The sequence below is a fragment of the Eucalyptus grandis genome, chromosome 8 (assembly GCF_016545825.1).
Source record: "Eucalyptus grandis isolate ANBG69807.140 chromosome 8, ASM1654582v1, whole genome shotgun sequence".
Classification (NCBI taxonomy): Eukaryota; Viridiplantae; Streptophyta; class Magnoliopsida; order Myrtales; family Myrtaceae; genus Eucalyptus; species Eucalyptus grandis.
The window spans coordinates 35,199,620-35,227,585 of record NC_052619.1 but is presented as its reverse complement, the minus strand read 5'-3'; the positions used below and the strand labels follow the sequence as shown (position 1 = coordinate 35,227,585).

The 27,966-nt window shown below is 37.3% G+C and overlaps 1 protein-coding gene across 1 annotated transcript; it reads left to right on the top strand.

The window, feature by feature from the left end:
• Positions 1–10,312: 10,312 nt before the first annotated feature.
• On the top strand, positions 10,313–12,375 carry LOC104416820 (disease resistance protein RUN1-like). Its single transcript, XM_010028163.2, has 3 exons — positions 10,313–10,722; positions 10,863–11,967; positions 12,052–12,375. The coding sequence occupies exons 1-3, from the start codon at positions 10,313–10,315 to the stop codon at positions 12,373–12,375; spliced, it is 1,839 nt and encodes a 612-aa protein (XP_010026465.2).
• Positions 12,376–27,966: the final 15,591 nt, after the last annotated feature.

The following is a 27,966-nucleotide window of genomic DNA, read 5'->3' as shown; positions in this document are numbered from 1 at the left end:
TATTTCCTTCTTATCATTCTCACCTTTGATCGAATGAGTATAAAACTGTTTCACAGCTTCAAAATAAATCTCCTTGGACACCGATAGAAAACCAAATCCAACCCAATTGGCTAAAACTATTTGCCTAAACGGAAATCCCTCCTGTGTGAAAAACTCAAAAGTCTTTATGCCGTCTCTTCCAACACACTTCTAGCAGCAAATGTGAGATATCTATTGAAGCAAGCTTGGTTCCGTTTGCGGAACCCAACTTGCAGAGGAGTTGCGACCTCCGATTCGCTTTGTTATGCCCTCAGGTGTGATCAAGAACTGCTTCCCTTCTTTTCCAGCTGCGTGTTTGAGCGGCATTCTCACAGGAGGAGGATTTCTAAGGATATTTTGGGTGTTTGGGATGAAATTGAATGGGTTTGGAAGAAACAGGCTAGATTCGAGGAAGATAAGCTAAGAGAAAGCATTTTTTTTTTTTTTTCGGAACTAAGAGAAAGTGATTAGTGGCTTTGATTTGAAGAAATTTGAAGCAAAATCTAAGTGAGTGAGAAAATTTGTGGATTGAGAGAGAGAAATGAGAATATGAGTGGAGAGTAAACAAAATTGAGAAAAAGCAGCAAATGGGGGAAATTGATTATTTTCATATACAATCATGCAAAATACAAATATCTCGTACGTGCGTATCGCCTACATGAAAAGACTAGTTGTCCAGTAAACAAACAAAAAGTACATAAAGTATAAAAGAACTCAAAGCAATATATATATATATAAAATATTATATATATATCTTAAAAATTAGGCATTGATCGCACAATCATATTATTGATCATTGATGAAAAGTAAACAGATTTGTTTTTATGTCCTTCTTTGTGTGTGAATGACACGTTAAGGAACAATGGTACACGATAAATTTCTTATCTATGTATTTAAACCAACGTGCCCTTTCGTCTCACGCTAAAATTTGCCCTCATCTACATGGAGCGCTCTATCTCTAATTTTGCAATGCAATTTAAAGGGAAAAAAAGAGTAAAGTCGGCCAAAGAAGAAGTTAACCACCTACTTTCCACTGCTTAGTGCACTCGGATGAAATTCCTCAATTGTCTGGACAGTGAACAACCAACGTCATCTTGTACCATTTTCTATTTTATAGAATTGTTGAATAAATTTTTGGTAAGTTATTAAAAAAATAGCCAAAACGTTCGTTTAGGGTTTGTTTTCTTAAAAAGAATTTGTATAGGGTAAGATAAGAAAAAAATATAAAGTATTATATATCGTCATCCAATTATAATTATTAAATTTTATTATTTATTTAATATGACTTGCATGAGGAATAAAATAATCGTGCATGTGCGTATATATTTTAATTCCGGGCTACTGTCTTTGCACTATTTACATTGCTACCCAACAAGAGAGAACGCTATGTAAGAATCAATTTCGATAACAAAGGTGACTCGCATCGTCGACATTTGACCCGATCAATCAATAACTCGACGCCTATTGAATTCAAATTGTTGAAGTGAAGCAAACAACCACCTTTTTTTTTTTTTTTTTTTTAAAAAAATTCATTGACAAACTATACAACACCCAAAGTGCCTAAATCTAATTGGAACTAGAAGCAAATCAAGGCCCGATTGACCCAATGGTTGGCTTGAGAGGCATAAATGATAAAATGGCATTGAGGTTCATCAAAAAAGTTACATAGTTATACATTTGACCCAATGGGTCCAAAGTTTGACCCAAATTGGATTCAATTTGTTGAAAAAGTGAAGCAACTACCCAATTTGAGAGCCCAGATCTGATCGAAACTCGACACAAATCAAGGCCTAGTTGGCCCAATGGCCGGTTTGAGAGGAATAAGTGATACAATTGCGCTGAGTAAAGTTTTTTATATTAAATTGTTATTCATATGAAATGATAAATGTGAGGTTGTATAACTGTGATCGTGAAAGATTGAAGTGCATAATTGTCTGCTATTATTATCACCTAACTTATCACTTGTGAGTAAGTTTCATCTAATTTAGTACTTCGTAGGTAACGAAATATCAAAGTAGTATAGCAACTTTCTCATCCTTACTAGTTACTTCTTATATAGAAAAAGCTTATGCGGTTCTCTTGCCAATGAGTTACATTTCCATTTTATTATTAATTTTTTTAGATGTCAAGTAACTTTTAAAAAGCTCGGTAATTAGAATCGTCTCATCTCCTAACTTACTTGTAACATCGAAATAGTAAGTATCAATATGCAAAGTAATTGCACTCAATACCATATTCACAATAAGGGTAACCTGATATATAAGAAAAGAGAGTGCGCATGTTTTTGCTAGTGCCGGATGGAGAAAGATCAGGATGCTCTCTCCGTTAGAGTCTAGTGGCGAAGACGGGGTGCTACAATAACAAAATTGGATTATTTGAAGAGGAAGAGAATGAACAGACAGATATGCAAGTGGAGGAAGATGTTGCTGATGAAAAGAGTAGGGGTTGGCGATGGTCAGCAACAATCGCCTTTCAATTGGGTACTTGGAATGAAAGACAATTAGCTAGATGCGCCAAAAATGACCTTCTTAGATTCAACCAATGCCCAAAGTAAATAGAGAAGTTATCATACCTAGGCCCATAGAGGGTAGCTCCCATCTATATCTTCAAAGAAAAAGTGATTTTTATATAAGTTAGTAACTTTTCACCTGAATAAGTGGCTTTCAAAATATTAGTAAGTGGTACATTTCCACCTAATTCAATTGGCAAATATGTAATTAGTCGAAGTGACTTTTCATTTCATAAGAAACTTTTATACAGAAAAAAAGGAAGTATGTACCTTTCAAATTTCTTGATTTGATTATCAATTTTTCTTTAGGAAAAGATAATTTTCAATCCATCGAGAGTTCGCAGATTTTAAATCTCTTGATTTAAAAAGTCGGAACTTTAATTTAATTAGTAATTAGTTGGTATGGCTTATAATTTTAATATAATAAAATACCTACTAGTATATCAAGAGTTGGCAACATTCACAAGTAGTAGAATTTCTGAAATATTAGATAACCAAATATATTTATGTAGTCAGCAACTACACTATTGCAATAATTTCTTCAATAATCCAGCAATGGCCAGTAAAAATGGCATGAATTTTCTCCGCTTTTAATCTCACGACACCATGGGATCACCCGTAATTGGAATCGACACCTCAACAAGACGACTTTGGCTCGAGGAGGTTCTTTTATGTTTTGTTTGCCCGAACATTGCACAAGCAAATATATTTTAAGCATATAAGTAGTTTACGTTCGGATTTTGTCTCTTTGTTAGATGGGTAGTTCAAGGCGTTGATCACGACGTTGCGAGAAGATCGTTGCTGGGGAAAGGCTCCATCTTTTTTTCCTGGAGGAGAGATGCTGAAGCGGTTGCTTGTGGCTTCACATTGCTTGGGTGACAAGTTCTTAGGATAAACTTTTTGTTTTGTATTTGGACCAAGAGGAGGAAAAGTGGTTGCCCCAGTCCAGATCCTTCCACACATTAATGCCTAGAAGGGGAGAGGGAGTACTCTATATGCACCATATTATCGAGTCATTTCCGATGACATGTGGCTTGCATATTCCCAACCAAGAGTAGAAAAGTCGATTTTAAGCAAGATGATTTGAATCATTTCCAATTTAGCCTCAAGAGTAATGGGAGAAATCTTCCGAAAGTGGGGATTCCAAATAATGTCTGGGCAATTAGAGGACAACTTGAAGGCCGTTATTCTAGAAAATCAGTGACTCATCTTGATCCAGCTTTCCTTTATGTGGTTGGTCATTTACACTCTTCGAGGTTTGTCATGCTAGGTATCAAACAAATTCATAAGAAGAGAGCTCAAGAAAAGCGGATTTACGGGAGAACCCACCAGCACCAGCTTTAGTCCATGAAAAAGGGACTTGCATCCAACGCTATGGAGGAGGATATTGCACTTTGGGAAAATGGCCCAAGTCAAACAGATCACGAGGAAAGTGGCCCAACAGTGCAGAGGAATGCACGATGGGGCTGCAAAATACTGGAGCTGGAATTCCTGATTTATATCTACTGAATTTGCGTGACGATTTAGTGGAAACTCTAGTGACATCTATAATTATTGGGAAAGACAGATAAAATTCTTTGAGACTTCTAATAATGGATTTAAAACCTTGGAATTATTTCTTTTAAATTTCTTACATTTCCTATATCAATAATGCTATGTTGAAAGAATGATCGAATATACTTGTGTTATTATTCTACTTACACGTGTTTTTTTTTTTTTTCCAATAGTAGTTTAAGCTTGTCCGTTCAATCATGTTATAACCATGCAATGTGGAATAATGAAGATGACACCGGCATTGGGGCTGGTTTTCAAAAAGCTCGCCAAAGGTATTCAATCAAAATCACAGCTTATGGCAGCTTTTTAAGTCGTCTTAGTTAAAATCATGGAGCATCTTTAAAAAAAATAAAGAAAATCTCCAAATAAAGGCTTAAAATGAGGCCATTTTTTTTTTTTTTTTTTTTAAGAGGGCCTAGAGTGGAAATTATTTCAATGAGGGCCTTAAGCAGCTAAATCAATGTCAAATAAAGACCTGAGCTCATTATCCAAATGTTCATTGGCTAACAAGCATATGATATTTCCAACAATTGGAATAGGGGCTTTTTTGTAATGGAAATGCAATGGAAATGAGCTAGGGGACTCAAGCCCTAGATTCACTCCAGATATGAGCATGTAGATGTTGGAAAAATATGGTTTCGAATTTGGTAGAACAATAAAGATGGATATTCAGAGTATTCAAGTTGGACTTTGAGGCGTGATATCACTTTCTTTAAGAATTTATTTGCCCCACAACGTTGCTAATGGTCACCGGCAAAAATCCTCCAGGATACAACAAAGTCTCGGATGAAAATACTATATAGCAATTCTAGTATTTCTCAAGGGTTTCTCTAGGAAACAATTGAAAGAATGGCCGCAGTTTTTCAAACAGAAAACTCGAAAAAGATGAAAATGATCACTTTCGTTTTTCTGAAAAATAATGAGTATATATATAATATATAATAATCTTGCAACTCTTCGTAAAATTGTCAAAGAATGAACAAACATGTCCTTTAGAAAAAAAAAATTGTTCGGATAAACAAATGCGACTCTTCAGAAGAAGTCGAAAACCGAACAATTGCAACCCTTCGGGAAAAGTTGCAAACCGAATAAGTATTTTTCCAAAGGTTGTCTCAAAAAAACACAAATAAAAAAAATTCGGAATAATAGTTTTTTTTTAAATAGAATTTCGAATTTTCATTTTATATTTCATTTTCGAAAATTCTCAAATTAAAAAGCAACCTTTGAATGGATTAAAAATTAATAACATAGAAAAAAATAAATAACAAAGGGATTAGTGCTAAGTGTGCCAATTATTCGCGCACCTGCACGCGGGTATGGTGGAGTCTAGCCCCACCCAATCATTCTTTTAAGTATATAAGAAAATCCTGCACTTTTAAATTGGCCCATTCCCTCCCATTTTTCCTATGTGGGATAAGGAAAAAACACTCAGTTTATTTTGACAAACAAACCTCCAACAGTAGAAGGAACAAGGTGGTGGGCCCACTTGCCCATCAAAATCAACTTTATCTTTTTTCTTTCCACAGCGAAGTTGCGTGGAGGAGTGAGGCGAAGTTGTGTGGAGGGAACCTAGCACGAAAGTGATGAGCTATTTCTAGCACTTTTGCTCTAGATATGAGCATGTAGAAGGAACAAGGTGGTGGGGCCCACCTACCCATCAAAATCAACTTTATATTTTTTCTTTGCACAGCGAAGTTGCGTCGAGGCATGAGGCGAAGTTGCATGGAGGGAACTTGGCACGAAAGTGATGAGCTATTCCTAGCACTTTTGACTAAGCAAGAAAGACAGAAAAAAGGAGAGATATTGTCAAATCACATGGAGTTCACAATGATAGGTGTAGTTAGTGCGCTTGATTAATATTAGTGATGTTCATTTTTAACATCGATTTAAATAGTAACAAAATAAGCTAAACTCTAGACACAATGTTTATCACATCATCCAATTTTAGTGGATGATTATACTTTCGTAGTGTCATTCTTCATTAAAGTCCAACCATGGAAATTCTTTGGACTAAATAATTTGAATGTAACGTGCTCTTTCACAACTAGACGAGGTCTTTCTTATGATCTCTCATATGAAGTATCCAATTCTTTTAACATCACTAAGCAAATGAATTCCAAAAAGCATCCAATGAAAAAGGCCCTATTCAAGCGAAGGATCCTTCGCTCTAAAGTAATAGAAAATAAGTTATTGGCATTCTAATTAATCACAAAAAGGTGTTCTAGAGAAATTTCTCATTTCTTTAAATTTGTACATTAGAAACAACCGCATTACGTTCAACTGAGCAAAAAGCTTGACCTATTTTCATTCCTGAGCTATGAAAGAAAACTAGTCACACAAGGGACTATATACCCTCTTTCTCTTCCACTTATTCACAATTTATGGTGAGCTATGAAAGAAAACTTGTGCATTATAGACTCATTTATTTGAATTTAGACATTTGAAACAACCACATTACTTTCAACTAGGCAAAAAGCTTGATTTGTTTTTGTGCTCAAGCTATGAAAGGAAAAGGTAATCCTTATCCAATTCGTAACTAAGGATGCCTAACAATGTATAGAAAATGTGACGTATCAATTATTGGCGAAGACATACTAACGAAACCCTTCTCTCAAGTCAGTACAAGTATTTATGTACTTGCATAACTAATACATCTTGCATAAGATATTACAAAAGTTCTAAAATTTGTTCTAAAACTTATTATGAAAGTACAATCAAGTTCTGAAACTTTCAAATGTGTAATCAATAAAAGACTTGATTAGACAAATGACAAATTTGAAAACTTGATTACACTTTTTGAAAGTTTTATGATTCGATTATACTTTCATAATATGTTTTGGAATTTGATTGTACTTTTGAAGATTTTTTAACTCAATTACATTTTTGTAATAACTTTTAAGATTTCTAATACACTTATCAAAAAAAGAAAAAAGAAAAGAAAGGATAAAAAATACAATGAAAATGAGCCACTAGCCGTCAAAATCAAATTGATCATTTTTCTTTCCGAAGTGAAGTCGTGTGGAGCGAAGCTAGCAAGAAAGTGATGAGCAAATATTTCCCTGAGCTTTTGACTAAGCAAAAAGAAAAATAAAAAAGAAGGAAAATTGTTAAATCACACAAAGTCCATAATGATAGGCGTAATTAGTGCACTCTATTAACATTAGTGATGCTCATATGCAACATTTATTTAAATGGCAACAAAATAAGCTGAAACTCTAGACACAATCCCCACAACATCCAACGTTAGTGGATGTTTTACACTTTCGAAATGCCAATCTTTATTAAAGTCCAAATGCAAAAATCCTCTTTTGGACTAAATAATCTGAAAATGAGTCATTTCTCACTCAGACAAAGTCTTTCTTATGAACTTTCGTATGAAATATCCAACGTTAACCACCTTCTTCTTTGAAATATCAAATTTGGCGTCCCCAAAGCTTTAAACAGAAGAGTGGAGCAGTGCAGAAAAACAGATTTCCACACACGGGAAGGGGATCCTCGAGGGGGAGAGTGTGAAATTTATTCCCAAAAAGCATCTAATGAAAAAGGTCCTACTTGAACGGAATATCCTTCGCTCTAAAGTATTAGAAAATCCTTCGCTGCAAAGTAATAGAAAATAAGTTATTGGCATTCCAGTTAATCAATTAAAGATGTTCTAGAAAATTCCTTTTTTGAATTTATACATTAGAATCAATTGCATTACATCCAACAAAACAAAAAGCTTGATATATTTTCATGCCTGAGTAATGAAAGGAAAAGGTAATCCATATGCAATTTATAGCTAGAATGCCTAATACATAGAAAATGTGAAGTACTGAGTATTGGTGAAGACATACTCAAATCATAACCTTTTCTCAAATCGGCACAAGTATCTCCTTACTTTGCATAACTAATACATCTTGTGTAGGATATGACAATTGATTTACATGTCAAAGATATCCTCTCGAGTAACCCAATAGGCCACACTCTAAATTTGGATATCTTCACTCATGAGAGACTAATTTAGCAAACAATTATATAAAGTGAAAGCACCAATTTTCTGCGTGAAGGCATAGTCATGCGAATTTTATCTATCAAAATAGTACTATGTAACCACCCTTTAAAATCTGTTGTCCCATTGATGCGTACGCTATAGACTTAATGGAATAACTTTTTAACACCGAATTGCAATATATTCAAGAATATTTCCACCAAGAAATTCCCTTGATTTTTTGGATTTAAGGAGGTAAATATTTACGATTATCAAAGTGCAATAATTCTCTAATAAATCCATTGATTTTGTGGAAGAGAATATGAAACGTGGCGAAAAATCAACTCTTATTTACTGAAGATTCGAGGCGCAATCCTCATAGTTTCGTCGCACCCCGACCGGCCGCTAACAACATCTACTTTGTGGTCTTCTGCAGTGCCGTAGCATGGACGACTGATGAGAATGGGCTGAGAGTGTCGCCCGGGATTTGCTCTAGATATGAGCGCGTTTTGTTTTAAAAGTAGGAACAATGTAGTGGGGGCCACTTGCCCATCAAAGTCTCCCGAATCATTTTTCTTTCCGAAGGCTTGCCTTGTTATCTTAGAAGAAATGCAGGGCGAAGTTGCGCGGATGACCTATCGAGGGAAGTCTTGTTTGGCGTTCCGTCTCACCAGGCATCGCATCCGGCTATCTCGCGGTCCGTGACATTGCCACGAAAGTGATGAGCAAATATTCAATTGGACTTTTGACTAAGCAAAAAAGGCAAAAAAAAAAAAAAAAGAAAAAAAAGAAAATAAAGAGATATCATGAGGACTGAGTTAACACAAGTGAAGTACAATATCGTCAAGTCTAAGCATATATTACGTGGTCCAAGTTCATCAAATGCGAATCAAGATCCAAGTGGATGTTAAGATGAATAAAAACGGATTAACATATTAACACTACTTTTAAGTAAACCATTTAAAATAATGTTAGGGGCAAATGTTGGATCCCTTTTTTTTACCAACTTTCATTTTAAGAGGTGTTTAAATGCCAACGTGAGTAACATTTTAATAAATCTACCACTTGTACTCACGATCTTACATTAATTTAATAAAGAAATTAATGATTTGTACTTTGGAAAATCTGTCTCTTGGTGCTTGAAACCCAATTCGAGTATCAAATTTCCTACTTGAGCTCGACTCATTTAACTCGAGTAGAAAATTGGGATACTTGAGCTCAACTTGACTTCGCTTAATCACAGTCAACATATAGATAAGACTCGAGCTCGATAGTAAAGGCTTGAAGAGAACAGACAAGTGGCTCTTCATTAAAAAAAGATCGGTGCGCTCGACACCGAAAATCTTTGACCGTCAGACCTACGAGACTGGTGCACATGATCCCGCCACAGAAAAAAAGAAAGGACTAGAGAGATGATATACTTTATTTTCCGTATAAGATAAAGAAAAACAATAATTAAGGAGATGAAAGCCATTTCCCAGAAACCTCAAGTCAGGATAGTATGAAATTGGGTCAACAATACAAAGAACTCAAAATTTATATATTTATCATAAATTTATCATCTATTAATTTCTGTTAAATTTTACTATCGAATTAATGAGTTGGATGATACGTGGCAGTTGATAGACATTTTAATTTGAATTTTACCCTCGATTTGTTATAGATGTAATAATTTGTGATTTTTCGTGATATTAATTCAATTTAACAGAATTAAAAAATAAATTTATCATAAATATATTAATTTTTAATTTATTTTAAGATTTTTCATAATATTATCCTCCGAAATTATGATAATAAAAAATATATCTCATGTTGACCGATGGCATCTGCTGGTTTTTCACGGCGCCAAAGCCCGAGCCTAGCTTGTTCAGGCCGGCGGGCCCCACAGCCTCCTTATCTCCAGTTCCCTCATCCCTCTCATTTGCTTTGCCGACAAAGCTGAAAGTTAATATAATAATCTTTGTCGACCCACGAAAATGAAAATCATGCCTCTGGGCATGAGGAAGATGCCGAGAATGTGCAATGGGGAACAAAATCTCATTGGTTGTGAATACCATTCCCTCTAAGCCACGGCCAAGTATTTTATTAAGGGCCAATGGAGTAACTTACCTTTTAAGATCTCGCCTCATCCTTCAGCACCTTCATTTTCCAAGATTCCAAGCAAACACCGGCGCCTGCCTTGTTTTACCAAATTCTAATGGCTTCTTCTTCTTCTTCGAAACGTAAGAGGAAATATGATGTAGTCTTGAGTTTTAGAGGCATTGATGTACGTAAACCTTCCTCGTCATCTAAACTTGGCTCTCAACCAGAATGGTTTATTTACGTATATTGACAACAAGGAAATGAGGAAAGGACAACAAATATGGCTGGAGCTTATGAAGGTGATTGAGGAATCGCACATTGCAATCATCATTTTCTCCAAGAACTATGCTTCCTCATGGTGGTGTTTGGAAGAGGTGGCAAAAATCATGGAATGCATGAAACAGAAGGACCTGATTGTGTTGCCGGTGTTTTACAAGGTGGAACCAAGAGAAGTGAGAAAGTGGAGAGGGAGTTATGGAAGAGCTTTGGCTAAACATGAGTCCGAATTCGGGAAGGATTCGTACAAAGTGAAGAGATGGAAGGACGCTCTTGCTAATGCCGGTAACTTATCTGGGTGGCACGTTAATGATGAGTAAGTGTTAATTGATGTGATGCGCTACTTTGTCCTTTTTGTATTTGATAAATCACATCTTCACTTCATTTTTTTAGAACTTAATCATTCCTTGAATTGCTGAATCAATATGTAAAGTACTTTTCCCCTTTTTATTTCAGAGTTGAAGCAAAGCTTATAAAGGAAATTGTGAACGAGATCTCTATGCAGCTTGATCGAAGACCCTTACATGTTGCTAAGCATTTGGTTGGGATACATCCTCAAGTGATAAAGCTGAATTCAATGTTAAAACTTGAGTCTCGTGATGATATTCGCATGATAGGATTATGGGGACCAGGAGGCATAGGGAAGACAACTTTAAGTTTAGAACTTTACAATAATAATTATAGGCAATTTGAGGGTTCATGTTTTTTCGCAGATGTTCGCAAAGCTTCAGAAGAACCTAAAGGTTTAGTTGCTTTGCAAGAAGTATTGTTGTCTAAGATATTACTGGGACAAAAATTAGTAGTGTCTAGTTCTCATAGAGGTATTAATTTAATGCAAGATAGACTTTGCCGCAAGGAAGTTCTCCTAGTTCTTGATGATGTCAATGACAAAGAACAGTTAGATGCTTTAGTCGGAGAACCAGGGTGGTTTGGTGAAGGAAGTAGGATCATCATTACCACGAGAAATAAGTATTTGCTAACTTCTCATGGGATAGATGAAGATCACATCTATGAAGTTAAACCTCTAGAGTATTATGATGCTCTTGAACTTCTCAATAAACATGCTTTTCAAAGAAACAACAAAAATATAATAAGGAAGGATCTTGTAAATATGGCTTTGCATTATGCTAATGGACTTCCTTTAGCACTTAAGGTATTGGGTTGTTCCCTTTGTTGTAGAAGAGAACGTGAGTGGGAAAGTACATTGCATAATCTTGCCAAGTTTCCTAACAAGATCATCAATGATGCTCTTAAGTGGAGTTATGATGGACTAGAAGACCATGAAAAGGAAATCTTCCTTGATATTGCTTGTTTCTTTGAGGGGCAATCTAAAGAGTACATTATGAGAGTTCTTGACTCTTGGGACTTTGACCCTACAATTGTTGTACAAGTTCTTGTTGAGAAGTCCTTGATAATTGAAGAGAGAGAGATCATACGAATGCGTAACTTGATTCAATTGATGGCCATGAATATCATTAGACAAGAATGTCCTAATGATCCTGGAAGACGTACTAGGTTATGGCTTTTTGATGATTTTCGTAATGTTCTGTCAAGGCATTTGGTAAGATTTGCTGGTGTTGATATTGATTTTTCTCTCATTATTTAATTTTGTATATTGATTGCACTGCAAATTCTATGAATACAGGTAACAGATGCATTACAGTCGATAGTTTTAATTTTACCTGAGCCAGAGAAAATAAACATAGGTCCTAATGCTCTTACAAATTTGAGAAGGTTGAAGAAGCTCATCATGAAGAATGTGCATAACTCTTTCCAAGATCCCATCTATCTTCCTAGTGAACTAAAATGGTTTGAATGGCCTGAATGTTGTCCTTGCATCCCAAAATCTTCCTCTGGTCCTAAGGAGTCAGCTAAACTTGATTTGCATGAAAGCAACATCCAAGCACTGAGTAAGCAACTTAAGGAGAACTTCCAAGCACTGGATAAGCAACTTAAGGTGCGCATTTAAATGAATAGTCTTTATTTCCTTACCTTCTACGTATCCATTCTATTTGCATATGAATATGAATATGCATGTGTATTACTAAGAACTTTGAATGCGACACTTACTAACTCGGATGATGCTTGTTAATGTTCTTAATACACATCCGCATCTATTAAATTGTTTATATTTGACTAAAGCATTAATTACAGGATGTCGATCTACTACATGAACCAACATAAATTGAATCCTCCCGTTTTAGGGGAGTCTTAAGCACTTTCCCATGAGAATCATGATGTTGATTTGAACAAAATGTATTCAAGAAGAAAGTCAAATCTCATTTTCAATATATTACAAGTACTGAAACTTAAAAGAACAATGAATAGAAAGCATCGATAACTCTTGAGTACCAAAATTTGGAAGAAAAACTTATCGGTGATATAATTTGACCATTGAAAGATGAATGTGCTTACATTTTTAATAAACACAAATGGCGATTTAAATTTTATTTTAATTTTTTTGAAATGATAAGACTCTGAAAATGTTATTCAAGATTCTATATTGTATAGTAAAGACGGGCTAACTAAATTCTTTTCAAAGTTGTGTGTGGAAAGAGAGAAAGATTTTTCTTGTTATCTGCCTAATCATGAAGTGAGTTTGCATTAAATGCTTTTGATTGAACCTCCCATTGTTCTCTCCAATAGTATGTGGCTGAAAATGAAATGACATGTAGAAAGTGTGTAGTGAAGAATTTCTATAGGAAGCTAGTCTTACTTAAATTGGTCCAAGCTTGACAACTCAAACAACGACAAAAAGGTCCCATGTCTCTTTTGGTTGGGCTAACCTAATCGACGATTTCCGACATCTATTTCTTTATAGTTAGAGGGAAGAAAGAAGCAAAACTGCAAGAATTTTAGGGGGTGAATGATAACCATTCGGCAGAAATTGATTTCTAGAAAAGAAATAGATATTTCTATTTCTATTTCTAGAAGAGTTTCTAAGCAAAAATAACCGTTTGATAATGACACAAAATTTCTACTCTAAAATAGAAATTCGTTTGATAACAACACAAAATTTATTCCTTTTGGATGGTGGCGACCAGCGACGATTGGCGGCGGCGGCTGACGACGGCGGTGGTGGCGACCGACGACCGGCGGCCGACCGGCGATGGTGGCGCTGACCAGCGACCGGTGATGACTAGTGACGGGCGGCGGCGGCGGCGACCAGTGGTGGCCGGCTATCGGCGACCGCGACGACCGGGCGACCGGCAATGTTCGGCGGATGATGGTCAGTGGTGACGAACAATAAGAAGAATTTTTATTTCTCATTTCTATTCCAGAAATAGAGAAGTAGAAAATTCTTACTTCTGATTTCTATTCCAAACCTATTTCTAGAACCAAAATCTATTTCAGAATTAGAAAATGAAATAATTTTATCAAACGGATTTCTATTCTAGAAACAAGTCTGAAATAGAAAAATTGTTTATGGAATAGAAATTACTGGTTGTCATGCACCCCTTAATGGATGACAAGTTCTATTTCAAATATAGTTGGACTTTTCATCCAAGGAATCTCTCCTTCTCCTTCCAAATATGTAACTCATTCCCCTCCTTTCCTTTCAATTGAGACATTAGTCAGTGCCTTTAATCTATTTCATCCTGATGTAAGAAATCACGGGATAAAAAGTGACTCTTCTCATTACCTTATTGAGGCATCCTCTCGCCTTAGCGGTAGAACAACTAGGGAAATAGATTGATCATCCAATTCTATCTCTCGCTTTTGAAAACAAGGCTTGTGGAGTGCGACTCCATTGAAGAGCCTTACTCTATAGATATGATAGGGCGTTGGGTCTAGCACTTAAGCCACCTTCTCATGAAAATTCCACAAATAGCTTGCTCGCCTTGTTGCAGCAAATCGATGGCATGAACGTGGAGAATTCAACACAATCAAGGAAAGTTATTAAGAGAGAGGAGTTTACATTATTACATGTAGCTTTCATTTTTGTCAAGCTCTGTTGGTTTTGTGAAAAACAACTTTTCAGAAAATATTTTCTGGATTTTCTAACGTTTGTTTCACGGAAAATGAACTAGTTAAGGAAAATGTTTTCTACTATTGGAAAAAAAACACATTCAAAAGTGGGCAAAACGTTTTCCACTTTTTAGAAAGTTGAAAACATTTTCCATAACTTCTTTCACCTCACAATCTTTTACCAAATACATTTTTCTTTTATTTTTATGTTTTCTTTTTTTTTTTTTTTTTTTTTTTTAAATCACGTTTTTAATTTCCTTTTTCTTTGATTTTTCTTCTTCTTCTTCCTTGGTCGGCGATTGGCCATTAGCGAGCTTTGGCCGAGCTTGTGACATCCTTGAATTTTCATTTTTGTTTTCAATTGAATAAATCGGACTTTTCAACCAGATAACTAGGGTGCGCATGGTAACACTTCTTGGCTGGGGAACAATTTCTTTTCAGAGATAGTTCTTTTCTATTTCTACTCCGGAAACAATTCCTGAGTAAAATAAGGTGTTTTGTAACTACACAAAATTTCTTCTCTCGAAATAGAAAAAGAATATAAATGCATTTGGTACAAAACAGTTTCTTTTTTTATTTATTTATTCATTTTTTATCATTGCTCACGAATCGCCGACCGCCAGCCGCCTCCGCCCATCGCCGCCCGCCAGTGGTCGTGCAGCGGCGGCGGTGGGTGGCGATTGGCGGAGGCGGCCCGTGGTTGCCAGCAGCCGGCGGGCGATGGCGGCGACGACGATTTACGGCGTCGACGGTCGGTGGCGGCGGCCGATCGGCCGACAACGGCGTCAACGGTCAACGACGTTGATGGTTGACAACAGCGGTAGGCAACAGTGGGCAATGGTCGTTGGTGGCTCCAAGCGATTGGAGGTAGTCGCGGCAAAAGAGAGGAACAAAAGAAAAATAAAAAAAGAAAATTGGCTTATTTCTAGAAATTATTTCCGAGAAGAAGCTACTTTTTTTTGTTTCTTGTTTTTGCTCCAAATCTATTCTTGGGCTACTTTTCTATTCCAAGGAATAGAAAAACAAGTTGGCGTTACCAAACAGATTTTTGTTCTTCTTTTGTTCCGATGAATAAAAGAACAGAAATCGGGAGGAATAGAAATGTTACCATGCAGGCCCCTAGTCTATCTGGTGAAGCCGTTAAGGGATTTTAATGCAATAGATTTGAGAATTCGACCATAAATCGACTACTCAACCGTGTTAGTCTGCAATGGTCATTATGGCACAGTTAAAAATTAATCAGAAATTAGAGATAGGTCGATTCGACTGAGATATATGATTAAAGTGTGGGTGATTCCACATAATTATAAAATTCTCGTCGATCGGCACTAAATCGATTTGTTTGTCATTTTGCTACCCTATGTCCGTATTTGAAATTTCGAGATTTCACGACAACCGAGAGTCGTCAATGTATTGAAGATGTACATTGTGGTTCGAAAATAATTGACCATGGGTTAATTGCACTAAAACTTCATAAAAGCTACCCGGTAGGCTAGATCACGCTAAAATCGCGCTAGATTAAAATTAACCGCGAATTTGAACCTGATTTAAGAAATTGAAAGTTCTGTCATGTCACGATTCATTTTAAGAACGTTGACTCATCCTTCGAAGATTTTCTACAAAGCAAGATTTTCGGCAAATTTTCAAAGTAATGGTATTTTCAACCGGAAAAATCCGAGGACCGTTTTTTATCGCATTTTTGGGATTCAAGTTGGTTCAATTGATGAGGAAAAATGTTGAATGGGATGATGGCACCTTGGTGGGATTTATGGACATCAAATTCGATCCAATTTGAGGGAATTTTGGTTCAATTTGGGGGAAAATGTTTCAAAATTCCTAAGCCAAGGGTCCCTCAACACTTTGGACCACTCGGGGATGATTCTAGGGGAAATTTTGTGCACCAATTTGGCTGAGGAAGACAGCCTAGTTGGTGAGACCTTGCCAAAAGTGAAAATGGAGAGAGAGGAAGACTTTGTGGCCAAATGGTGGCCCCCCTTTAGCCAGCAACTTCTTCTTCCTCCTTGGGGCTCACTTTATCCATTTTAAAAGTGTTTGAGGAGTTTGAAGTTGCAGAGATCAGCCAGCCAAGCTAGCTAGCCCGTCCGAGCCCCCCTGCCGCCATTGGACTCATTGCACGCCGTCGTGCCGCCCGCAAGCCCAGCTCAACGTCCCACTCGCCCATGCGCCCGTTCACCTTTGTCCCTATCCTGGCCGTCCCCCAAGCCGTCCCTAGTCACCATAGCAGCTCAGTCGGAACCCCACCATCACCGTCCAGCCTTGGTCACCGTAGCAGCTCAACCGAAACCCCGCCATCACTATCCAGTCGCCGTCTGTCTTCGCCTAGCCTACTGTAGCCACCCGTCCGCCCACCTTTCCGTTTCAGCCGCTGGTTCCAGCTTGCTCGGCCTTAGATAGATGCCGAAGCCAGCAAGGGCTTTGTGACTTCGAGGCCTATTTTAGGCCTCTTTCGGGCCTTGTTTGGTGTCACCGCTAGGAGGTTTATCGCCCGTCTTTGCGTCGCCGTCATCAGAGACTCACTGGATCGCAAAACCAATGAGTTTACTCACTAAACTCTGCTTAAGGAGTTAATGATGCTTAAGGGATGTTTAGATTATGCTAATTAAGGTTGATGTAGTTAGTTAGAATGGATTAGCGATTTAATTATTCGTTTATGCATGTTAGGTGGATAGAATGGCTTAATTAGGGACTAGATAGAACGTGCTATTTATCTAGATTGGTTTGAAAATTTTATGGGCCCATTTCGGTGGTTAATTAAGCATTTCCGAGCCTAAGTTTCTATTTTTGGTAATTAATTGCATTTATTTAATTATTTTTGGTAATTATTTAATTATTTATTATTTTTCGAAAATTATACCGAGATAGTCGGTGACCAGAATTTTGTGCTGATTGTAATGGTGTGCTTGGTTTATTTAATTGAATACTATTTTGTGCAAATTGAGATGATTGAAATTTTGGGTAATTATCCCAAAATTGTTTAATTTCGGTATTTAATCAGAAAATACCGGACATCGGTTTATAATGCCAAAAATGTCTTTATGGACTATATTAAATAGTGGGATTTTTTTAAAAAGAAAGATATTGCATTTTTTGCTCAGGCCGACCGTGTACCCATATTACATACGATTATTTTTATCGAGTATTTTTAACACAATGATATTAGGCCACGTTCATTATTTTAATTGGAAAATTGATGTACAAAGCACAATGTCCTTGGCCGGGACTGATTGATCGTGTGTCAACTTGTGTGAGCATTATAAATCGTCAGCTTGTGAGAGAAGTGTACTATATCAGCTTATGTGCGCATTGATATGTTAGCTTGTGAGAGCAGTATACTATATCAGCTTAGGTGAGCTATAATATGTATTAGCTTGTGCGAGCTACCATCTATATATCAGCTTGTGAGAGCTATAACTATTTATATTTCAGCTTGTGTGAGCAATAATCGAATTGATTAATAGATAGACGATAGTGATTGATGGTATTGATTGATAGATGGTATCGATGGTTTTGAATTGATTGGACTGATTTGATTGGTTGAGATTGTGAATTGTACTAACTTGCAAGAGGGAACTGAGACAAGGTAAGTCATCTGTCTTGTGTGTGCATAGACTGCCTTTAAGCATATTTCCTTCCTAGTCAGAGTTTAATGAGTAAACTTATTGAGATATTGTCTCACCCCGTCATGAGTTCAATCTTTTCAGGTTCTTAGATGGTTATTCCTCCGGAACGTTTTGGGTAGCCCAAGAGGGTTACCGAGCAGTTTATTGACATTCTTCTTCTCGGGGTCGGGGTCTATGAGCTCGTGACGACCACTGTCTAGGTCGATGTAGGCCTGCCTCAAAGGGTACCCCATTGATTCAGAGCATGGTATCGTCGTAGGCTCAATGGACCTAGAGAGGGTCCCCTGCAGGATTGTGAGGTCCCAACTTTGGTGATAGACATTGCTTTTGGCGAGGGTACGGTTGACCCTCCTGGTGGTGCAATGCTGGACCCGAGTCCCCAGGAGACCTCAGAGTTTTCAATTGGGGATTCGAGTGCCTAGAGGACTTGTAGGCTTTTCTGTTTGTACAGACTTTTGGCTAGCCTAGTCTCTGTATATAAATCGGGGTGTTTATAAAAGTGTTTTGGTTGTGAATTTATTTCCTACTTTTCTATCCCATGTTTGTTGTTGTCAGGGGTTTAATAGTTCGCTTTCGCATGCTCATTAAAATGAATGGGTCGGTGACGCGTCCTGGGATGTCGCAATTTAATCGGCCACCGAGGGATGGGCACGCGCTCGAGGATCGAGGTGTGACATAGCCATAGGCTTGTGAGGCTCCGCCTTGCTTGATCTGGCAGCCTTGAGTGAGGCTTGAGCCCTGCCCAGCTTGTTGGAGCTCGCCAATGGCCAATTGCCGGCCGTTCAATGACCGGCCAAGGCCAAGGAAAAAGAAGGGGAAAAAAAAAGGAAGAAAAGAAAAGACAAAAGGAAAGTAAAAAAATTAATATTTAAAAAATCGATTTAAAAAATAATAATAATAATATTGAAAATGAGTGCATGAAGGAAAATTGTTTTCTCACCAAATGGAAAAAAATATTTTTAATTCATTTTTAAATTTTAGTCAAGTACCGGAAAATATGATTATTTTCTTGGAAAATGGCTTCTTGAAAAACAATTTCCAGAAATGCCAAATTTTTCATGAAACGAATGGAGCAATTCATATTATTTTACATGCTTGAGATATTGCATATACTTATATTATTATTCAATAAACATTGCAATTTTTTGTCTTATGGTTACTTTTAGTTAGAGAGTAAATATCCATGATGAGGTTTGGATTAACGTTAAATAAAGTTTCACGTAATCTCTAGTGTAGAATTTGATTAATGTGGATATTTATTTTGTTATTATTTTCTGCATATATCTTATTTCTCTTGTGAGAAATTCACTTCGGTATCAACAATTAAAACAATACAAAACACAAGCATCTTACTAGTTTTCTATAAAACATTGGTAACTTTAACTTATTGGTAAGTTACTTAAACATATGGGTAAATTATTATATAAGTTGGTAATTTATAACTATCAAGCAACTGATCTTAAGTGTGTTGTTAACTTACCAATGCATTGCTTCTGGTCAAAGTTTTGTTAGCCATATAATTTGATAGTTACTAATGTCTTTCACCTTTTATCAACACGTAACAGTGATCCCATTTTTGCACTATGGAACAGCAGAATCGTCCTTTTGTCATATGTTTAAAAAAACTATGAGGAAAATCTATTCGATCGTGGACAAATAGAAGTAGTTACTTGTTCATCAAAGTTTTCCGATGATGCTTATGAGTTATGATGTGTGAAAAAAATTATATAAATTCTCAGTATATGGACACACCACTAGCTTTTTATAAAAATTCAGAGACAGTTTTGAATTGAAAATTTGTCATAGATTTTCCCTTTTGTCCAGAATGTCTATCCTTATTGGTTTCATTGTTCTAGCAGGACTCTTTCAGTGAACGCCCATCTCTTATTCATTGGCCGACAATTCCATATCTCCAGATATTGGATTCCTTATGGAACGTAAAGTTGGAAAGATTACTTGCTTTGCCGAGCGAACTCCAAGCATTGGAAAAAAGTTGATCTTGGACAGTGTTCAATTGGGGAACTCCCTCAATCCTTAGAAAGTCGTCTCTGATTTATTTCCCAACAAATGATCAATTGATTCATAAGTGCCAGATTTGCAAATATGTTTTCTAATTTGGTGCGGATTTTAATGGATTCTAAATTGCCATAGGTGGACGGAGAACAAAACCCAGGTTGATTCCGGTAAAAAATAGTGCATTTCTATCACTTCTGTAAAATTAATAGTTCAATTCTTAGATGTCCTTCGTTTTAGTTTATTCATCTTCTAAGTAGTGACGGCGAGGTTTTTCTTTGCCCCTATCTAATGTCTCTGAAGAGACACATTAATGAGGTACGTCTAAGAAGTGTAAAATGTTGGAGATATTGATCGGTTTTTGTTCTTTTGGCCAATACAGACCATACAAGATTAAAAACATGCAAAATTCTAACTTCATCAGTGAACTAAGGTCGTTCATTTGTATCATACAATTACTAACTTGAGTTTTTTTTTTGGTAACCAAGGACTCCGCTTGCAAGTCTCACTGCAACGCCTTGGTAAACCTTATAACATCAAGGGTACAATTCTGGGCACAACGCTTTCTCTCTTTTGTGGGCCGACTTCAACTAATTAGGTCAGTCATTCATTCTATGCAAGTGTATTGGGCCAACATCTTTATGTTACCTAGAGCGGTGTTAGATCGTATTGAGCAAATTCTTCGGCAATTTCTCTGAAAGGGCCATGGCCTTGGGTCGGGGGTGCAAAAGTGGCATGGGAAGACGATTGTCTCCCAAAACAAGAGGGGAGGACTCGGCATTCGTAATCTCCGTGATTGTGATACAGCAGCGATGTTGAAACATATATGGATCCTATTTACAGATAAGGAATCTCTTTGGTGTAAATGAATCCACTTTACCTTTTTAAAAAAGAAATTCTGAGCAGTAAAAAAGCCTACTTTTTGTTCTTGGGCGTGGAGGAAATTCCTGGATCTTAGAAGGGACTTCCAACAATATTTTAAATGGTGGGTGGGTGATGACCACTCCATTTCTCTTTGGTTCGATCCATGGCATTCCCGCGGACCTCAAAACTTGTTTGTTACGGACTCCTTTATCTATCGGTCGAGGCTTCCTAGGCATGCTAAGTTAGCAGACTTATTCTCCGCCTTAGGCCAAGCAACCAAAGATTTCCTCCAATCTTGGACACGTCCCATTCTCAACCAGACTCCTAACAGGCTATTATGGATGCAGCACTCTTCAAGTATCTTTTCTATCTCTTCAGCTTGGGAAACCATTAGCCGGAAGAGCAATTTGGTGCCTTGGTCCTCATTTGTTTGGAATAGAATGGTTATCCCTTGGTATCGATTTCACCTATGGCTCATCTCGAGGAATTGATTACCCACCCAGGTTATGCTACTTTCTTATGGTCGAATTACCAATGTGTCTTGTGTCTTTTGTAATTCTACACCGGACTCTAGAGACCACTTATTTTTTGGGTGACATATTTCTACTGGCCTTGCTACTTTTTAGGCTTCAAGATGCAACCTCTCATGGAAAAATAGGTCGTGGGTGGAGAATTTACAATGGGCCATTAATTTCCTATTAAGCAATGAATTCTATCAAGCTATTGCTCGTTTTTCCTTTACTGCTCTTTGTCATATAATATGGAAGGCTAGGAACAATATATTGTTCCGTGGGCAAGCTTTGTTCGTTCCGGCTTTGAAACAACACCTCTCCAAAGTCGTCAAGGACAAGGCTCTCACTTTCAAACAGGTTGCAGACACTCCAAGAAACAGAAGGATACAAAGAAGTTGGGGACTGGATCCCTCTCTTTTCTCTTTATAGGTGTCAAATCTTCTTTAGATCTTGTTTGAGGGTTGCCACTATTTTGGTTTCCCCTCCTTCTATTTTACTCTAGACACCCTTCCACTCTTAGTGACTTGTTTGTCATCGTGAGTGTAAGTTTTTGGTGCCAAGACTTACTTTTTGTAAAGTTCCATTGGTAAAAGCCAATATATATCTTATTGTTAGAAATTAGATCCAGAGAATACACACTGTTTGTTGTAATCAAAACATCAATGTAAAGAAGACGATAACAACTATATAATATTCTTCTTTTTATGTAAACTTACAACTCTTGGAGAAGAATAAAATAAGATATCATTGAAAAATAACATAAAATTGGAGGTGAGGTATGGATAACCAAATCTCCTTAAGGTGATTATTTCTTGCCAATGGTGCCCCGTAGATTCACGAACTATGCCTCCCAAGATACAACACCTCGAACCTGTTTGGATTAGCACTATGCAAACAGGACTCTGTCGAACCGTTCAATTGAACCAGCACACCCAGATAAAATAGAAGAGTAGAAAAGTATATGAAAGCCTTTTTGGAATCGAGTTGGAAAAACCAAAACCATAAACCAAAACTCCTCATGAAGCTCTATGTTCTTATCTATTTATAGAGATTTTTAGTTCATGTACTAAAGAGATACATGAATTAAATAGACGCGTGTATCAACGAGATTCATGAATAAAGAGATACGTGAATCCAAGAGATTCATGTATCCAAAGATACGTGAATTCAAGAGATTCATGAACTCAATAAATACATGAACTAAACGATACATGAATCTAGAAAATTCATGAATTCAATAGATACGTGAACATAAAAGTATAGGAAATTCATGAATCCAAAAAGAGATACGTGAACAGAAAAACGTATCTTAATTATTGGCTTCCGTTGATCCATTAACCATAATTATAACCATAATTACAACAATCCCCCATTAATGGATCAACAAAACATTTTTGACTCGAAGGAATCTGAGCATGCCTGTTGAAATAAATCGCATCAAGATAGGTAGCTTTCGCTTTGAACCTTCTTTAGTGAAAGCCTATCGGACTTACTTAACTAGTCGATGGACTAAGCCTTGAATCGCCGATTGTTTGTGTAAGCCTAGACAATAAACCTCACACGGAGTATTTCCAATTCAAGATTGGTTCTCGGTTGTGTTCGTTCTTTCGCCCTGAACCTCTCGGGATTCATGCGTGCTTTAGAAAATCTAGCCTTTAAAGATTTCATAGAGTCGGCCAGCTCCACGCATATAGGTGCATTCCTATTAAAGATATCATATCATATCTTACTTGGATGTTACATTCCAAGTTATAGGAATCATTAAACGCATAGTGTACCCTTAATAACGCTGTAGGAAAGCACTGTTGCATCATAGAAATGGGAGACAGTGCTCACACTAGAGTTTCCAAAATTTGCGTTGTCCTATTGAACCTAGTCCATGGGATCTCCAATCGCATAGGTTAGGTTTCCACCTTGGAATCTATTTATTGGGTTAAGGCTCTTAAACCCATTCCCCTCGATGCGCAGTTTCTATGCTCTATTGACAAACCTTTTGTCAGCGGATCCATAATATTTTCCTTTGACTTTACAAAGTCTAAAAAATGATTCAATTTGAGAGCAACTGCTTACGGTATTGTGTCTACGACGAATGTGTCTAGACTTACCGTTATAAATCACATTATGCACCCCCCACACTTTTAGAAAATTGTAGGATGATAACTTTTCATTCCATAACTCGTATGGAGCTTTACCTGTCTCTTTGTGCGGTATTTTATGAAGAATATAATTTGCAGTTAAAACTGCCTCCCCCTACAAGTTCTGAGGTAAACCTGAACTCAAAAGCATGGCATTAGCCATCTCCTTTAGTGTCCTATTCAATCGTTCAGCAACTCCATTTTGTTGTAGAGTATAAGGTGCAGTCGTTTGGAAAATTATTCCAAAACTAGCACAAGACTCCTTGAAATTGAATGAACTATATTCTTCTCCTCTATTATGAGGTGTAGAATGAGATCTTCATGGCTCATCTCCTTCCGTTTGTGCTTCAAATAATTTTGAAGTCTGACCAGCCCTACGGCAATTTCTCAATCATAGCCACCACTTGGAATGATTCACTAAGTATCATTCTCTCAGCAGAGATGTCACTCAGAATTAATTGTAATTCTTGGACCTGACTCATGACAGTTTTAGAATCCACCATTTTGTAGTCCAAGAATTTGGCAACCACAAATTTCTTGGTGCCAGCATCCTCAGTCTTGTATTTCTTTTCTAAGGACTCTCATAACTGTTTAGCAACTTCAATATTACAATGAACGTTATATAGAGAATTCACTAAACATTTAAGAATATAATTTCGGCATAAGAAGTCTCCATGCTTCCAAGCCTCCAACGCACCAAGCGTCATGACATCTTGCTCATTTGGACTAATTATCGGGCACACCTCCGATAAATATTTCGTCAAATTGAGCATGGTCAGATAGAAGAACATCTTTTACTGCCACTATTTAAAGCCTACTCTGGTGAATTTCTCTGGTTTCTCATTAGCTGTAACTGGAGGTGTTGCCATCACAGTAGGCAAGGTTCGTTGAACCATCCCTCCAAAAACATAGCCAAAAGCCATTTGGCCTATACAGTTCTGAAAAACAGTCCCGGGCATACCAATCGTATGACATGTACCCGCACCACCAAAATTGGTGTTAGCCCAAGGGCCCGTAGCATTGGCTACTACAAATTCAGACCCCGAGGGTTGAACATCTTCCATAGCAACGGTCGAATCGACCATAGGAACATCTCCTGAAACATTCGGGACATTGAAAGGCACTTGATTGTTTTCAGCCATCTCAATAATCTGACAAGAACAACAAACAGTGAGTGATATAATCGCCTTAAGATTGTTGGAAATTAGATCCAGAGAATACACACTGTTTGTTGTAATCAGAACATCAATGTAAAGAAGACGATAACAACTATATAATATTCTTCTTTTTATGTAAACTTACAACTCTTGGAGAAGAATAAAATAAGATATCATTGAAAAATAACATAAAATTGGAGGTGAGGTATGGATAACTGAATCTCCTTAAGGCGATTAGTTCACGCCAATGGTGCCCATGATTCACGAACTATGCCTCCCAAGATACAACACCTCGAACTGTTTGGATTAGCACTATGCAAACGGGACTCTGTCGAACCGTTCAATTGAACTAGCACACCCAGATAAAATAGAAAAATAGAAAAGTATATCAAAGCCTTTTTGGAATCGAGTTGGAAAAACCAAAACCATAAACCAAAACTCCTCATGAAGCTCTATGTTCCTATCTATATATAGAGATTTTTAGTTCATGTACTAAAGAGATACATGAATTAAATAGACGCGTGTATCAACGAGATTCATGAATAAAGAGATATGTGAATCAAGAGATTCATGTATCCAAAGATACGTGAATTCAAGAGATTCATGAACTCAATAAATACATGAACTAAACGATACATGAATCTAGGAAATTCATGAATTCAATAGATACGCGAACATAAAAGTATAGGAAATTCATGAATCCAAAAAGAGATACGTGAACAGAAAAAACGTATCTTAATTATGGTTTCCGTTGATCCATTAACCATAATTATAACCATAATTACAACACTTATCTTACCAACAAAAAAAGAAAAAGAAAAAAGAAAGGACTCCTCTTTGACTCGTCGTGCCCGGTGGCACCATCGGGCCTGACTCCTATACTTTGGGGGAGACTAGCACAAGACCCCAACACCATGGCCGCCCATTTACAACACTTCAGCAACTGTGAGTTTCGAATCCTCAACCTCGACGATGAAGGAGAGACTCTAATCCAGCGCAGCTGCCCACGGTTGGATCTACGAGTCTATTTCTTATTGTTCAACAAGATCCATATTTTTATTAAGTATAACTTCTGTTTTCTTATTTTATGAAAGTCCATGAGAATTATTTTTGGCACACAACAAAATCGCTCTCTTTTCAATTTACTTGTAGATAATCAACAACTTAAAGGTACCCTTTACCAATCTCCCTCATGTGCTCCATTCCAAGAATCTTCAACTTCTCTATCTTAGTGATGGCTCAAAATTGTAAAGATTCCTCGTATTCCATATAAAACCAAAGGCTTGTGAAGACTTTACTTAATGTGCACTTCAACTGAGGAATTTTCAGCATCCATAAAAGATCTGGTCTCTTTGGAGATAATGTATTTATGTTACTGCAGGTTAAGATGTGAATTTTTGTCGACACATCAAGCATATATTTTTTGTAAAAAATAAAAATAAAAAAAATAAAAGAAGAAAGAAAAGAACAAAAAGAAAGAACTCCAATTTGGTAAAAATGGAAAAGGCCTGATCTAAGTTACCCAAGCCCGGCCAATCAATTTGCGCGGCCGGAAATTCAATCAATTCACCACATGCACAAGCCCACAAGATCATTTAAAAAGCCCACATAGCCCGTAAAAAGAAAAAGCCCATGACACTTGAAAAGGTAGAACACCGCCCCCTTCTCTCTTTTTGGAGAGATTTAACCATTATCCTCTTCTGGTACCCTCTCCTTCGCTGGCCACCAATCGACGCCAACATCCGCCGTTCACCATATCCAACCGCAATCCCTCTGGTCGCTGGCCGACAGAGAACGGAGAATACCAGAGCAAAGGGCAGGACATGAAAAATTTCATCATCCCTGATCAAGAGGATTCCTTACCTTCGGGACCACAAATCGACGCTAGCGTTCCCCGCTCATCACCTCCAATCGCTGAATACTTCCAAATTTTCCAGTTGCTGGCCACCATAGACGAAGTTCAGTGAGATCTCTCTCTCTCTCTCTCTCTCTCTCTCTCTCTCTCTCTCTCTCTATAAGGATTTCCTTAGCCTAATTCATCTTCTCCAACGTTGTCAGGCCACTGACAATCATCGCCATTGCGTTCGACGTTTCCTAGCTGAAATCGAACCAGCTCTGTTTGCCCCTGTTTCTAGCCAAGGGCCCGAAGCGTTCAGCTCTTTCTCAAGACTCTTCCACATGTTCCTAAGATCCATTTATAACAGAAGGAGCATGACAAAATCTTCCCATGTAAAAGGGTGCTTAAAATAATTAAAAGAAACTTACAGTTTAATAAACATGTTTTTGGGAAAGCCCCACGTCTATGTGGAGTGCGTCCTTAGATAATTTGGGAGGTGGACCGGTTAAGATGTGCAAAGAATGACCCGTATATCACTTAATCGCCAAACCAAAATACCAAGATGAGCTTTTTTTCTTTTTTTTTTTAACAAACGCATCCGTTTCGAGAATAAAAATATATCCCATGCCTTCATAGTCTTCAAATAGATAAGTGGAATGCATCTTTCTTCGATAAATCTGGCATATATACAGGCTTTCCTATCGTAGGAAGGCGCAATCATATTATAATGATCGTAAGTTGCAGAAATTATTTAAATTCACAAGAGCATAAAACGGGCACATTGTCATCGAACTTGTTTTTTCTATGAAGAGCTAGAGTCTCGACTATAGAGATGGTCCATCTTGGTTGGATGAACATAAATTGACTAAGCGTTTGAACTTACCGAAGAAGAATCGATTCATGTGGACTTCTTCATGAACTAATCAATCCTTCTGCTTTTCAGTAACTCATCTACGGATTCCGCTTCCCTCATGACGTGCGTATCCACGGGAAGTTATTGAAGGGAAATTTTTCTTCCTCTTCGCAATCATCTTGGATGACCTGAAGTTTTGGGCAAGACCAGACAAATAGCTCGATCGGGATCAAGAGAAACCATTAACAAGAATAGAAGAGCTCATCACACTCATGAGGAAATATTTCCTAGTAAACTCCTTGATCCGTGCACATTTTGAATTCATTTCATAATTAAATTATATAAAATCGAGCAGAAACAGATATAAATATAACTGATGGTAGGAGCAGATGAAAGCTTAAACACCTTTTCTTTGGATGTCCGCTGCTCCTGCTTGTTGGCTAGGTGTTACTATTCTCCATGACTTCCATATTGACAGGCAATTACACGGTTGATGTTCAGAGTTCCACTGGGCCCATGAAACATCTGAAGTGGAAAGCATTCCATGATTCGAAGCTTCATCAACAAAAGTCTTTTGAT

Excerpts from the sequence above, each read along its gene's own strand:
- LOC104416820 (XM_010028163.2), top strand. The coding sequence starts at position 10,313 with ATGTACGTAAACCTTCCTCGTCATCTAAACTTGGCTCTCAACCAGAAT. Across the intron at positions 10,723-10,862 it reads GGGTGGCACGTTAATGATGA|AGTTGAAGCAAAGCTTATAA; the intron begins GTAAGTGTTAAT and ends TTTTTATTTCAG. Across the intron at positions 11,968-12,051 it reads ATGTTCTGTCAAGGCATTTG|GTAACAGATGCATTACAGTC; the intron begins GTAAGATTTGCT and ends CTATGAATACAG.